Here is a 12,338-nt window from a genome sequence, read left to right as displayed (position 1 = left end):
GTCAGTGTCCAAAGCAATTATAGTTTCAAAAACATAAAGTGTGTGCTTCTCGGGGCCCTTCCCTGGCCCCAGTCAACGTTCGCTTAGCCCCGGTGACATTTCATACTTTGAAACATCTGGCCAGCCGTGGAGAGGCTGGACAGTGGTGCTGAAAGCATTGAGGAGGCTCCCCCAATGCCTTCAGTCTCTTTTTGCAAGACAGGCATCACCTTTTAAGTCCTGAAAGAGTTCTAGGTTCTTTAGAGCCCTTCCTTGTGCCCATCCACCCAACAGCCAAGTGCAAGTCATTGCAGATTCGTCGCTGCTTCTCCTCTGCCCCCAGTGAGCACTTCAACTACGGGTATCTCCGGCCTCCCAGTCCTCTCTTTTCTCCAAATTCCAGCAGGCCGACAGTTTTTTGTATTGAAATGTTACTGTAATTTACATAATCAGGTAATTTACATAAATGCAAATGATTCATTACATAGGCAGTCTAACAGCTGCTCTAAAAGAAATACTTTATTTTTACCCTTCGTCTCTTCCGGAGGATGGGGATTGTGAACGTGGAGAGGAGGGCAGCCCCCAGGGGAAACAGATAGGCCTATGGGACAGATCCCAGGTAAGGTGGACCGGCTTGAAACTCCAAATTCACAAGTGTTGCCTATCTGCTGATGGGCCAGGTGAGCCCTTGGCAGCAGTTTGGGGCTCTTCAGGGCAGCCCGAGCACTGGCACAGCAGCGAGGTTCCTTCATGCCAACACATCTCCTTCCCTCCTTGGGACATTCATTATCATGGCCCCAAGTGGATGGAACCCAGGGGGGATATGAGAGAGCTCAGCTGACTCACCTGCCACAGGTGCCCAGTACTTCTAGCAGAATTTACATGGTGATAGAAATAGCCTGCAATCTGTGCTGTCCAATGTGGTAGCCACTAGTCACACGTGGCTACTGACAGACAACTAGTGGAACCAAGGAACTACACTTTTTATGTTATTAATTTTAATTTTTAACAAGCATAGACTTGATCCTCAAGAGGGGACTGTGTTGGATCTACTGATAATGACTTTTTAGTTTCATACTTGTGACTATGCATGAAAGCTATTTTGTGAGTCCCACCTTAGAGATGGCATCACCAGGGCTCCGGTGGTTAAATGGTTCACCCAAGGTCAGGGACTCGTAATACCTCGAGTTTGCCAGAGCAGGTGTCTGACATGGTGCAGCTCTACTGCCCCAATATAGAATTTGGACTTTCCCTCCAGTAAAATCCTCCTCTTACAGTCTTTAAAATCATCCTTACCCCACCGTCCACTCCCCCTGTTAGAGATGAGCGTCACCTTCACTAACTTTGCGGTCTAGTTTTTCGGCAGAAGGAAACAGCTTCAGCCACCCCCCTGCTAGAATTCTTTCATTAAAATAACTAATCTGAAATAATCTGGAAATGATTGTATCTTGCCCTTTCTGTGAGAGAAAAGACATCTCAGAGGTCGTGTGGAAGGCTGTCCTTCACCGGCAGCTGGCTGGCCTCCAAGGCCCTGCCCCTCTGAGCCATCACCCTCCCCTCCTGCACACATTTTTCATGGGAATTAAGCTTTTCTCTCTCCAATTTAGAAAACTTGGGGTTCTCATTTTTTTATTTCAATGGTTTTTGAGGTACGTGTGGTTTTTGGTTGCATGGATGAATTATATAGTGGTGAGGTCTCGGATTTTAGCATGCCCTTCACCCGAGTAGTGTACAGTATACTCAATATGTAGTTTTTTTATCCCTTGTCCCTCCTCCCACCCCCTCTTCTAAGTCCCCAAAGTCCATAATACCACTGCGTATGTCGTTGCATACGTAAAGCTTAACTCCCATTTATAAGTGAGAACATACAGTATTTGATTTTCCATTCCTGGGTTACTTCACTTAGAATAATGGCCTCCAGCTCCATCCAAGTTGCTGCAAAAGACATTATTTAGCTTATTTATGTGACTCAGTAGTATTCCATGGTGTATATAAACCACATTTTCCTTATCCACTCATCAGCTGATGAGCACTCAGGTTGGTTTCCTATCTTTGCAACTGTGAATTGAGCTGTGACAAACATACTCACGCAGGTGTCTTTTTGATAGAATGATTTCTTTTCTTCTGGGTAGATACCCAGCAGTGGGATTGCTGGATCGAAGGGTAGATCTACTTTCAGTTCTTTAAGAAATTCTCATACTAGAAAACTTGAGGTCCTTCAGCTCATTGTGCCTTCATTACATTTCAGCTCTCTTTCTGGCAAAGTCGGAATGTCTGTGGTAGCTAGAAGATCCTCACTTTGAATTCTGACTTTGACAGAATTTTAAGATCCTTAAACAAATCAACTATGGTCTTACAAAGGTCGCCTGCTGTCGACAGGAGGAAGGAAAGGCCTGCTTTAATGACACTGGGTAAACTAGGAGATCGGTTACACTCTCATGTGCTGCTTGAACAGAGAAGTGCATCCGCTGGCCTGGAGACGCCAGAGGGAAGCCTCTCACCTCTAACAAGAACAACTTGGAAACTTTAGCTACATGTTTAATTTTGGTTTTCCCTGCCTAGCAAACATAGTCTTTTTGGTTTAACTACCCCCATCTCCTATATCCTCAGTACTTATCCTTTTTTCTTCCCTGTAGCCTGCCTTTATGTATTTATGCAACATGATTAGCTCTGCTAAAGCCCTGCCCTTAGGTCATTTATTCCCTGTCCTCCTGCAACCACAGCCTTCATCAATCAAGCCAGCCTACAAGACATCCTGAAGTAGGAATTCCCGCTTAACTTTGAAATATAAGCACTACTGGTGCCTAACAGCCAGCTTCCCAACGTATTCCATCAGATCCCTCTCCTCAGATGAAATCACCATGGCCTTAGCTAAGCTGTCTGTACCCCCACCCGAGAGCTGAAGAAGTGAGAACTACACCCACTCAAGGGAATTCCCCGTGATGTTGAGTGGGAAAAATCTACGGGGGACTGTTTTCTTTACAGCAAGGAAGGAAAGAGTGTCAGGTTTCAGTCTCTTGAAAGAAAATGATGATGTTGATTTTCTCCTATTATTTTCACTGCTTAAAATTCTCATGGTGCCAGTGATTACAATACATGCTATGAAGTCTTGGCTTCAGCAATGCGGCCTCTCCTGCTTCATGGTTACAATTTACAGTAAGCAAACCCAGGGGCTGACATGGCGATGTTGAGACAGCCACCTGCCTCCCAGCTCAGCCAGCTCTTTTCTCCCGCATATACTAGGGGCTCCTGGCTCTTCCTCCCCTGCTTCTCCATGTTGAGCACTCCATTCCCTTGGCAGCTATCTGGGTTATTCTGATATCCAGGGATTCGCCAGCCTGATGTAAGCCCGTTTTGCTTGGAAGAATTCTGGAGCAGACACCAGGAATGAAATGCCGGTTTCCATGGTACCCAGCCGTTTCTCTGAAGCCTGGAGGAAATGAGTGCTTTTTTCAAATTCATTCCTGTTTAACATTTCGCTCAGCGGCAGAACACGTGGAAACCTTAGGGTGAAGCCAAGGGCGACTTTGGATGAGCCACATGTGGGTCAGAGGGCAGAGGCCCCCTGATCAGCTGGTGCTCAGCAGATCTGAGACCCAGCTATCAGTATCACCCTTGGTGGTCTCTGGGCTATCACAGTGCCTGGCCCCCAAACAGAACCAACAGGGCACAGAGAGAACTGCTTACCCATGGCTTGCTTTCACAAATCTGATGGGGAAGAAGCTGAGTCAGTTCCAAAACCCACAACAGGAGGTCCCTCAAGTGCAACTCATCGTGAGGACTGAGTGTTGACCGCAGGACACAGCACCAGGCAGGACCTGCCCCTGGAACACCACCTTGCCCCATGACAGCAGCAGCTGAAGCCGCCTTCAGTAGGCTGCCTGCCTTGAGGTGCTTCCCTTCCTTCCAGGAGATTTAATAGAGCTGCGAAAATGGACTTGAACTGACTTCATTTCAACTTCACTACCTTGGCAGGCTGGACATGGAGGGAGGACTGGAACGTGAGCATCACCTAGTGGTCATTGGGGGGAACTGTGGGTGCAACTTCTAGTCTAGAAAAAAATGATTTCAAGTTTTCTTCTACACTGGTAACACTGATCTAAGGGATGGGGGATGTTGCTTTGATTTCTTTTACTCTCAGCCAGTAGAGCATAAACTACAGAGGGATAGACAACATGTGTATTAAGAGTATTGAATAACATTAAATCTTTAAGGAATAACAAATTCATTTCCTAACCTTCAGCAAACTCGAGTGAAAGGAACCTCATCCTTGTTTGAAGAGTTTTCCAAGAGAGCGATTCAAATGCTCCATCAAGATGGTCCAGCAAGGTACCCTCCCGATGGAACGTTCTGCAAACAGTACCAGTCCTCATTTCCAGTCTTCCAAAGAGGCGATGATCAGCTGTTTGTTCTCCAAATAACAGCATGGAATGCTCACAGGCAGTTCATAGCTCATCTCCAATTCCTTTCTCGGGATGAGGAAGCCCTGCTTCTGTTTAGAGTGTTTTTAGAGACAGGGTCTTGCTGTCTCCCCAAGGCTGGAATGCAGTGGTCAGATCATAGCTCACTACAGCCTCAAACTCCTGGTTCAAGTGATTCTCCCACCTTGATCTCCCAAGGTGCTAGGATTACAGGCATGAGCCACTGTGACAAGCCAATTTAGATCTTCTAGTCCCTTTTGTTCATTTCGTTGTTCTTTTCTAAGTCCTCTCATTCCTCCGCACAATCCTCTTAAAGGAGAGGGATAAACCAGAATGATGTTTGCCGTCAGGCACAGGGTAAAGAAGACCTGGCTTTGTGGAGGCCTCCCCCTCCTCCTCCTCCTCCTCCGCCTCCTCCTCCTCCTCCTTCTCCTCCTCTATACTTATGCATTCTGAGTGATGGGGCATCTTCACACCAGGCAGAGATTAAAGGGGAAACTGTATCAGTTATTTGCATGTTTCCAGATCTCCACCATTAGTTAGTACTTGTAGTGAGATCACCTGCATTTCTCTTTCCCTGTCTGCCTCCCTGAACCATATCCCCAACCACAGCTCCTCAAGCCACAACCATTCTCTTGACTCCAGGGTCATGAAGCTCTGGCCTTAACAGCATATTTTGTCCAGTCTCACCCGTTTTGTCCAATCTCACCCACTGTTTCTCTGTTTCTCTGATTGTTGTGTGCCTATTTGGGGTCCCTCATACAACTAAGCCCAATCTCATTTTTTCTTTGCTATGATCATTGAAATGATGAGTAGCTAAAGTCCTATGAATCTCATGGCTGACTGCTAGCAGACAGGAAGATCACTTTCTTCCAGGGTGAGTGATCTCCAAGCTTTTCCTTTGCAGAATCTGTGCCCCAGCTATGGGGAGGATCACACAGAATCAGGGCTTTCTGAAAGCTGCTTTCATATTCTACGGTATTGCCTGCCTTCCCCGATAGAAGAAAATTAAACTGGCCTGGTCTAATAAACTCTTTCTCAATATCTTCTGTTCTCTTAAGTGGCTACAAATTGATTGTTCCAGCCTGCTGCGAGGACTGATATTGAATTAACTTCAATTAATAGAAAATGTTTTCTATCTTAAATAATTTGATCTGCTCCATGATTTTTTGACAACAATCTTTTTTCATAAAAAGAAAGGGGGTTATACAAAAGAGCTGTCAGTGCCTTCTAGGAGATGGCTTCCATGCCATTCAACGTGGATTATGAGATTGTTGCCTATATTTCTTTAATTCTCTGACCATTCTAGTTTGACATTGTCATCCCAATGTCAGTTTGTTGAACCTGATAACAAAGATGAAAGTAACAAAAATGATGAAGCCCACGTATCCAATGGCTTGTTAGGAAGAATGAGTTACAAATGAGCACAGCTCCTTCCTCCTCATCCTCATTTTGACCTTCAAGATAATTGGAAAGAGTTCCTTTTATGCGCTTCGTGATCTGTGCCCTAAGGTGTTCTCTACGTCTCTACCCAGCTGATGGTTACTGCCCTGGCTGAGGGCTGATGCCATGCCCACTTTGTTAACTGAGTTTCCCATCTCCAAGCTGTGATGGCGGTTGACACCCAGAATGTCCTGCAAGTGTCTGCTTCAGTCTGCAGAGGGCTGCTGCCTCTAAAGGAAAGGCCACTCTGAGACGACCATACTCAAAGCAGTCGTCCTTCAGGAGTGTGGGAAGAAAGAGCTACGAACCATGTCCTCAGCCTCCTGCTTCTATGAGATACAGGTGTACTCATTCGGTTTCGGCAACATGTCATTAGCCATATGTGTCCTGAAAAGGAAACCAAATTCGGAGCTGGGGCTGAGTTTTCGAGCCAATTCTGCAGCAGATGGAGCAACCCCAGGAAAATTATTTATGTTCTCTGTGACTCGGTTTCCCTGTATAATCAAAGGATTACACTAGATTCCCCACCTCCACCCCACAAGGTGGGAAATGATTTTAGATGGCATGCAGACCGGGACTTAAGTAGATTAAATCCTGCCGTGTATTCTCTCTGTATTCTCTTTCAAGTCCCAACTGGTGAGTAAACCTCAGTGGGATGCCAGTGTGCCTTTGACTGCTTCTGACCCCTAACAATCTTCCTTACTGACAGGGCAGACCGTACCCAGGGCTTGGGCAGCCAACAGTGTCCAACTGGGATTTGCAAACACCATTTGTTGTTATTGCACTTATTTTTCAGGGCGATGGCAAGGGGTGTTGATCCCCTACTTCTGGTTGTGATGTGAAGTTTCCTTTGAAAATAAATTATTTTAAGGAAACCAAAAAAAATCTATTAAAAGAAAAAATTGAGCCCATAGAAGTCCAAGCACTTACATAAAAACTGAAGATGCACAGACATGCAGAAATCTTACAGAGACTAATATTTGGAAGTATCTGCTGAGCTCCTACATCCCCTTGCAGATCTAAGATTCTACAATGAGCCTTGCTTTACAAAGCAGGTTAGTCACACTTCCCTGTCACTCTGATGTTGTACAGAAATTGCAGGAAGAAGGGAATTACCTGAGGCTGCTCCTTTCCACACATGCCACCCTGATCTGCCAGCACCTCCTTCCACTAACACTGGCCAAAGGCAAAACCAGTACAGAGGGGAGTTTACTCACAGGGACTCCAGGTCTCAGGACAACCCAGTCCTGATTATACCATGCCAGGAACAAGGTGGACACTGTGTGCAGCCTTAAAGAGTATGGTGTGTGTGTGTGTGTGTGTGTGTGTGTGTGTGTGTGTGTGTGTGTGTCTAATCTTCTATTCTTTTTATTTTTTCACAGTTCATTTATGATGAAAAAGTTTCCTGGTAAGTACCTCTTTTTCCCCCTTCTCATTTCCGAATGTTGTGTTGTAGAGCCAAATAAATTGAAGACCAGAGTTAGGATTCAAGAAAGAAAGGGAAATGTCATGACAGCTTATAATGAGGAGAATTTCCTGAGAACCCTCTGCACACCCCAGGAGAGAAATTAAATTCATTTTCACAGAGTAAAGACCTTTTCTCTTGGGCTAGAGTGACGGGGTTCCATTTGAGATGCTAATATCTAAATGTCTTTATCATCCTGTGTCTGGACATCATGGCTTAGCTGTGTCTTTCTACAGTCAGCCATGTGCTAGGGCGGAGTGAAGATCTGACTGATCTTTTGACCCGGTGCAGTGGCTCACGCCTGTAATCCCAGCACTTTGAGAGGCCCAGGCGGGTGGATCATGAGGTCAGGAGATCGAGATCATCCTGGCTAACACGGTGAAACCAAAAATACAAAAAATTAGCCAGATGCGCTGGCGGGTGCCTATAGCCCCAGCTACTCAAGAGGCTGAGGCAGGAGAATGGTGTGAACCCGGGAGGCGGAGCTTGCAGTGAGCCGAGATCGTGCCACTGCACTCCAGCCTGGGGGACAGAGCGAGACTCCATCTCAAAAAAAAAAAAAAGAAAGAAAGAAAGAAAAGAAAGGCCTGGTGCGGTGGCTCACGCCTATAATTCCAACACTACTCAAGAGGCCGAGGCAGGCAGATCACGAGGTCAGGAGATCGAGACCTTCCTGGCTTACACGGCGAAACCCCATCTCTACTAAAAATACAAGAAAAATTAGCCGGGCGTGGTGGTGGGCGCCTGTGGTCCCAGCTACTCCGGAGGCTGAGGCAGGAGAATGGCGTGAACCGGGGACGTGGAGCTTGCAGTGAGCCGAGATCACGCCACTGCACTCCAGCCTGGGCAACAGAGCAAGACTCCGTCTCAAATAAAAAAAAGATTTGACTGATCTTTTAAAATTGTGTCCAAACCAAGCTCCATGTTTCCAATCCCATGTTTATTTTAAGAATTAGGACCCAGGCACTTCAGTGACCATTAACCCATTAAAGTTCCTTCTGACTTTCAAAAGATCTTAGAGCTCTGAAAATTGGTGTTGTTGGGGATTTTTTATTTTGATAGATAGAAACTCTTGCCCAAATTAAATATATGAGAAGACATTTTCATTTGGGCCAACCGTTCAAATCCCCGTTTTTGAGATGGGTTCTGAGCAAGTCAAACATGTTTTAAATGGAAATGGAAGTTGAGTGTATTGTGCATTTTTGTTGCATATTTTCTACTATTTGATCTACAGAGGTAACCAATGTGAAATAACATCTTAGGAATACACGTAGGTAGAAAATTTCCCTATTATTGAAAGCTAGGAATAAGCCAGAAAAAGTAGAGTCCACCAGGCTTCACTTTCTGCAAAATGACTGCTAACTCTTTTGTTGGAGTGAGCCTCTCTGTGTCTGAGGACATCTCTGATTTTCAGGATTAGGGGGAGGTGGAGAACCCATCACATTGATAATACATGTTACGTGCTATGTCAGGGTATTAAGATACTTTTGCTAACTCTCTGTCCTCTGTGCAAGAAGGAAGAGGAGGAGAGACAGCTAGGAGAAAATAAGAAGGAGATCTTCTTTGAATGATCGTGACCAATAGGCTGAAAGGAATTGACCTCCCCAGGAGCACCCCAGATCAGGGAGCCTCCTTGTTATATCATCCTGGAGGTGGCTGCCAAATGCAGTGTGGAGTATTTTTCCCCCATGTCCTTGGGGATAAAGCACCGCACAAGAAAACTTCCAGAAGCCGATGGCATAGTTAGCACAACCACTGCTCTGCCTTAGCAAACAGTAGGTGCTTCAGCATTGCTCAGTGTTGCTAGTCTTTGCTAATGACACTCCCCAAAAGACAAACAAGTTGTGATCACAGTTGATCTCAGAAATGTGTGTGCTGCTGTTGTGCAGAAACATGTTAGGAAAGGCTACCCAGGATGATTTGCTGTCAGCCTTGGAGGGAGCTGTCTTTTCTACTACCCCCGTGGCATTGCTGTATGAAAGCCGTGGCAAGTGAAGAAAGCAGGCTTCACCATCAGCCCATTTCACTCCATATCCTCAAAGCATCTCGGGATAGTTCAGATGGTTTGGAGCAAGGAAAGGAGTGTCTATTTCATCTTCATTCCTAAGACTTTTCCAGTGATGTTAGGTAACCCCATCCTAGGGTAGGTGCCCAAGCCTGCAGCAGATGGGTCTAGATTCTGGAAGGCACAAGTCATCAGAGCCCTTGCCCTGAGCATTGAGGCTCCCTCACATCCAGTTAGGAGTGAGAGGCTGGGAGGGCCATGGATACATGAGTTGCGAATCCCCAGGAGTGTCTTGATCTATCTGGGGGGTGTTGGAATCATAAGTCATGCACAGTTGTGGATTCCAGGGAAGAACTGGCCTGGGAGGCCTTGGTGGCACCAGAGCGCCATTCTTCCCAGAGCACTGGCCTGTCGTGTAACTTGTTATTACACACATGGGCTGATGAAGAGCATTTTGCACATGAGTGAGGCTGAGAAATTAAAGTCTGTGCCACTGGCCCTTATCTACCTTCGGACTCCCAGGGATTTCAACTTCTCATTTAGTAGATGAAAAATATATGGAAGTTTAAGAATTTTTTACTGTTCACTTCTTCTATCTTCTTACCAAGCCAATCATGACCATTCATTTTGCTGAAATGGTACGTCTAGGTGCTGATTTCTCTCTTTAAAATCAGAGTCTTCGGTCTGTGCAATTAAAGCACAGTAACATTTTGAAAATACCTTTAACAGAGAGTTCCATTCCTTGTTATAAAACATTCCAGCATGGCCATTTCAAGGCAGGTAACCAGTTCAACCCCCAAAATCCGCAAAAGGAAACAAATTTCAGTTGTGTTTATTTTGAAACTACAGTACTCTTTAGGAGGAAGTGAGCTTTGTCAAATACAAATACACCAGGACAAAGGACCCCTGTCATACAGTTCAGATTATTTCACCATTCCTGAAGCAGCCGTCTGCAGGAAGTCACATTCAGTCAAAAAATGGCAGTTGACAGTTAGTCAGGAATGATTTTAGTAGCAGGTACTAGAAGAACCAGCTACAGCGTATTGAAAACATAGTGGTGTATTTTTCTTACATATCGATGCCCCGGATGTACGTGGTGCCATGGCTCTGCATTTCCCCTGACCTTTGCTTAATGGTCCCAAGATGGCTGCTGCAGTCCCAGCCACCAAGTTCATCCTGAAGGCAGGAGGGAGGAAGAAGGGAGCACTGTTGTTCTTTTTGGCACACTTCCACCTTGCATGTCTTTGGTCACTGCAGGGTCTGCCTTGACCACTGAGCAGCCAGGGAGATTAGAATGACCACTTTAGACCAATCATGATTCATCCTCAGGGCCTAGGGGCAAGGCGCACCCTCTTTGAGGTCAGAAGGGCTCCATATCCTTTCTCGAACTAGTGGTTGGGGTTCCCTTAGCAGGGAAAAGGCAGGGAAACAGTGGTGAGTACTTTTCGGTTAGGTGCCTATGCGCTAAAAGACATTGAAATAGGAAGCATCGGCCAGGCATGGTGGCTCAAGCCTGTAATCCCAGCTCTTTGGGAGGCTGAGGCAGGCGGATCACTTGAGGTTAGGAGTTTGAGACCAGTCTGGCCAATATGGTGAAAACCCGTCTCTACTAAAAATACAAAAATTAGGCAGGTGTGGTGATGCATGCCTGTAGTCCCAGCTGCTTGGGAGGCTGAGGCAGGAGAATGGCGTGAACCCTGGAGGCGGAGGTTGCTGTGAGCCAAGATTGTGCCATTGCACTCCAGCCTGGGCGACAGAGCAAGACTCCGTCTCAAAAAAAAGAAAAAAATAGTGTCAGAGGCCCACCTATTAGGATGTATGCTCGACTCACAGAGCAAAGCCCATAATATTGCTGGAAGGAATTTGGAATGTGCCTCCAGGGAGTCTGAAGACCCAACAAGAAAACTAAAGAATGCAGGGCGATGGTTTGGTTTCTTCTTTTGAGTCCAAAGCTGTGACTTTGGGAGAGAAAAGAGACCGTGGGATTGCAACCTGGAAACTCTTCCCGATGGGGCTGGAGAACAGCTTTTGCTGTTCAGGGCTGTGCTCAGGAAACCTGAGCAAATGGTGTACCCAGGTGAGGAGAGGAGCAGTCCTCACATCTGAGAAGGAACTGTCTTTGGTGAGAATCAGTGATCCATTGAAAATGATTCAAAATGGAAGCTTGGGGAGGGAAGAAACAAACCCAGATCAGCCACAGAACAGGATCCTCAGAGGACAGCGGGTGAGGTGTGCTCAGGAGGAAAGGGGAGAAGGTGCACAGCGTCCTAGGTGAAAGGGCGAGAAAGGGGACCAAGGAAAGCTAAGTGACTTCCGAGGTCTGGATGCTTCCTAAGCACCTCCTCTACACCAGGGAAACATGTCATACAAAACCAGAGCTGGCCTGACCTGGAGCTCTCTCAGGCTGGAGGGATGCAGACCCTTGATGTGTAACTATGGGGCCACATGGAGAGGCTCACCACACTGGGGAGAGGGGGTGGGGGGAAGGGGTCCTGAAGAGCATTAGGCCAAGGCTTGATGATCCAAACTCAGTCAGGTCAAAAATGCACAAGGAACAGTAGGTGGGGTGCACAGAGGCCTCCTAGAGCCCACTGGGTTCACTGGGGAGAAAGCCTGGTGAGTCCTGTGTCTGAATGCCAACAGAGCAAACTTGAAATGTCAACAAAAGCAAGGAATCTCATCCTACAGGCATCTCTGCAAAATGGCCAAAGAGAACCTGGTTTGAATATTGCAACAGAAGGGCTTTTGATGAGTTAAAAATTGAAAAGATCTAAAAGAATTAGAACAGCATACATAGACATGTTTAGAAAGTGCTGGACTTAATTCAGTCTGACTACAATATTTCATTAAAGTTGATTCATTTTCTGGTGACTTCTCACTGAATCTATTAAAATGCATCTAAGCAATAACATGACACCCCTTCAGATCCTGGGAGTCTGTTCCTTCCAAATGAATGGGCTGTGAATGAATCTTACTTTTCACCATGAAGTGTATGCTACGTGTACATTGGTTTCGATGAGATAAG

The 12,338-nt window shown here is 46.1% G+C and overlaps 1 protein-coding gene across 4 annotated transcripts in view; it reads left to right on the top strand.

The window, feature by feature from the left end:
* SLC24A3 (solute carrier family 24 member 3) overlaps positions 1–12,338 on the top strand; it is a 502,594-nt gene that overhangs the window by 438,720 nt on the left and 51,536 nt on the right. For all 4 annotated transcript variants that reach the window (XM_030915170.1, XM_030915172.1, XM_030915171.1 and 1 more), the window contains exon 8: positions 7,226–7,251. In XM_030915170.1, the coding sequence (XP_030771030.1) occupies positions 7,226–7,251 (26 nt within the window). The remainder of the gene's footprint in view (positions 1–7,225; positions 7,252–12,338) is intronic.

The sequence above is a fragment of the Rhinopithecus roxellana genome, chromosome 13, assembly GCF_007565055.1.
Source record: "Rhinopithecus roxellana isolate Shanxi Qingling chromosome 13, ASM756505v1, whole genome shotgun sequence".
Classification (NCBI taxonomy): domain Eukaryota; kingdom Metazoa; phylum Chordata; class Mammalia; order Primates; family Cercopithecidae; genus Rhinopithecus; species Rhinopithecus roxellana.
This window is presented reverse-complemented; position numbering and strand designations above follow the sequence as displayed.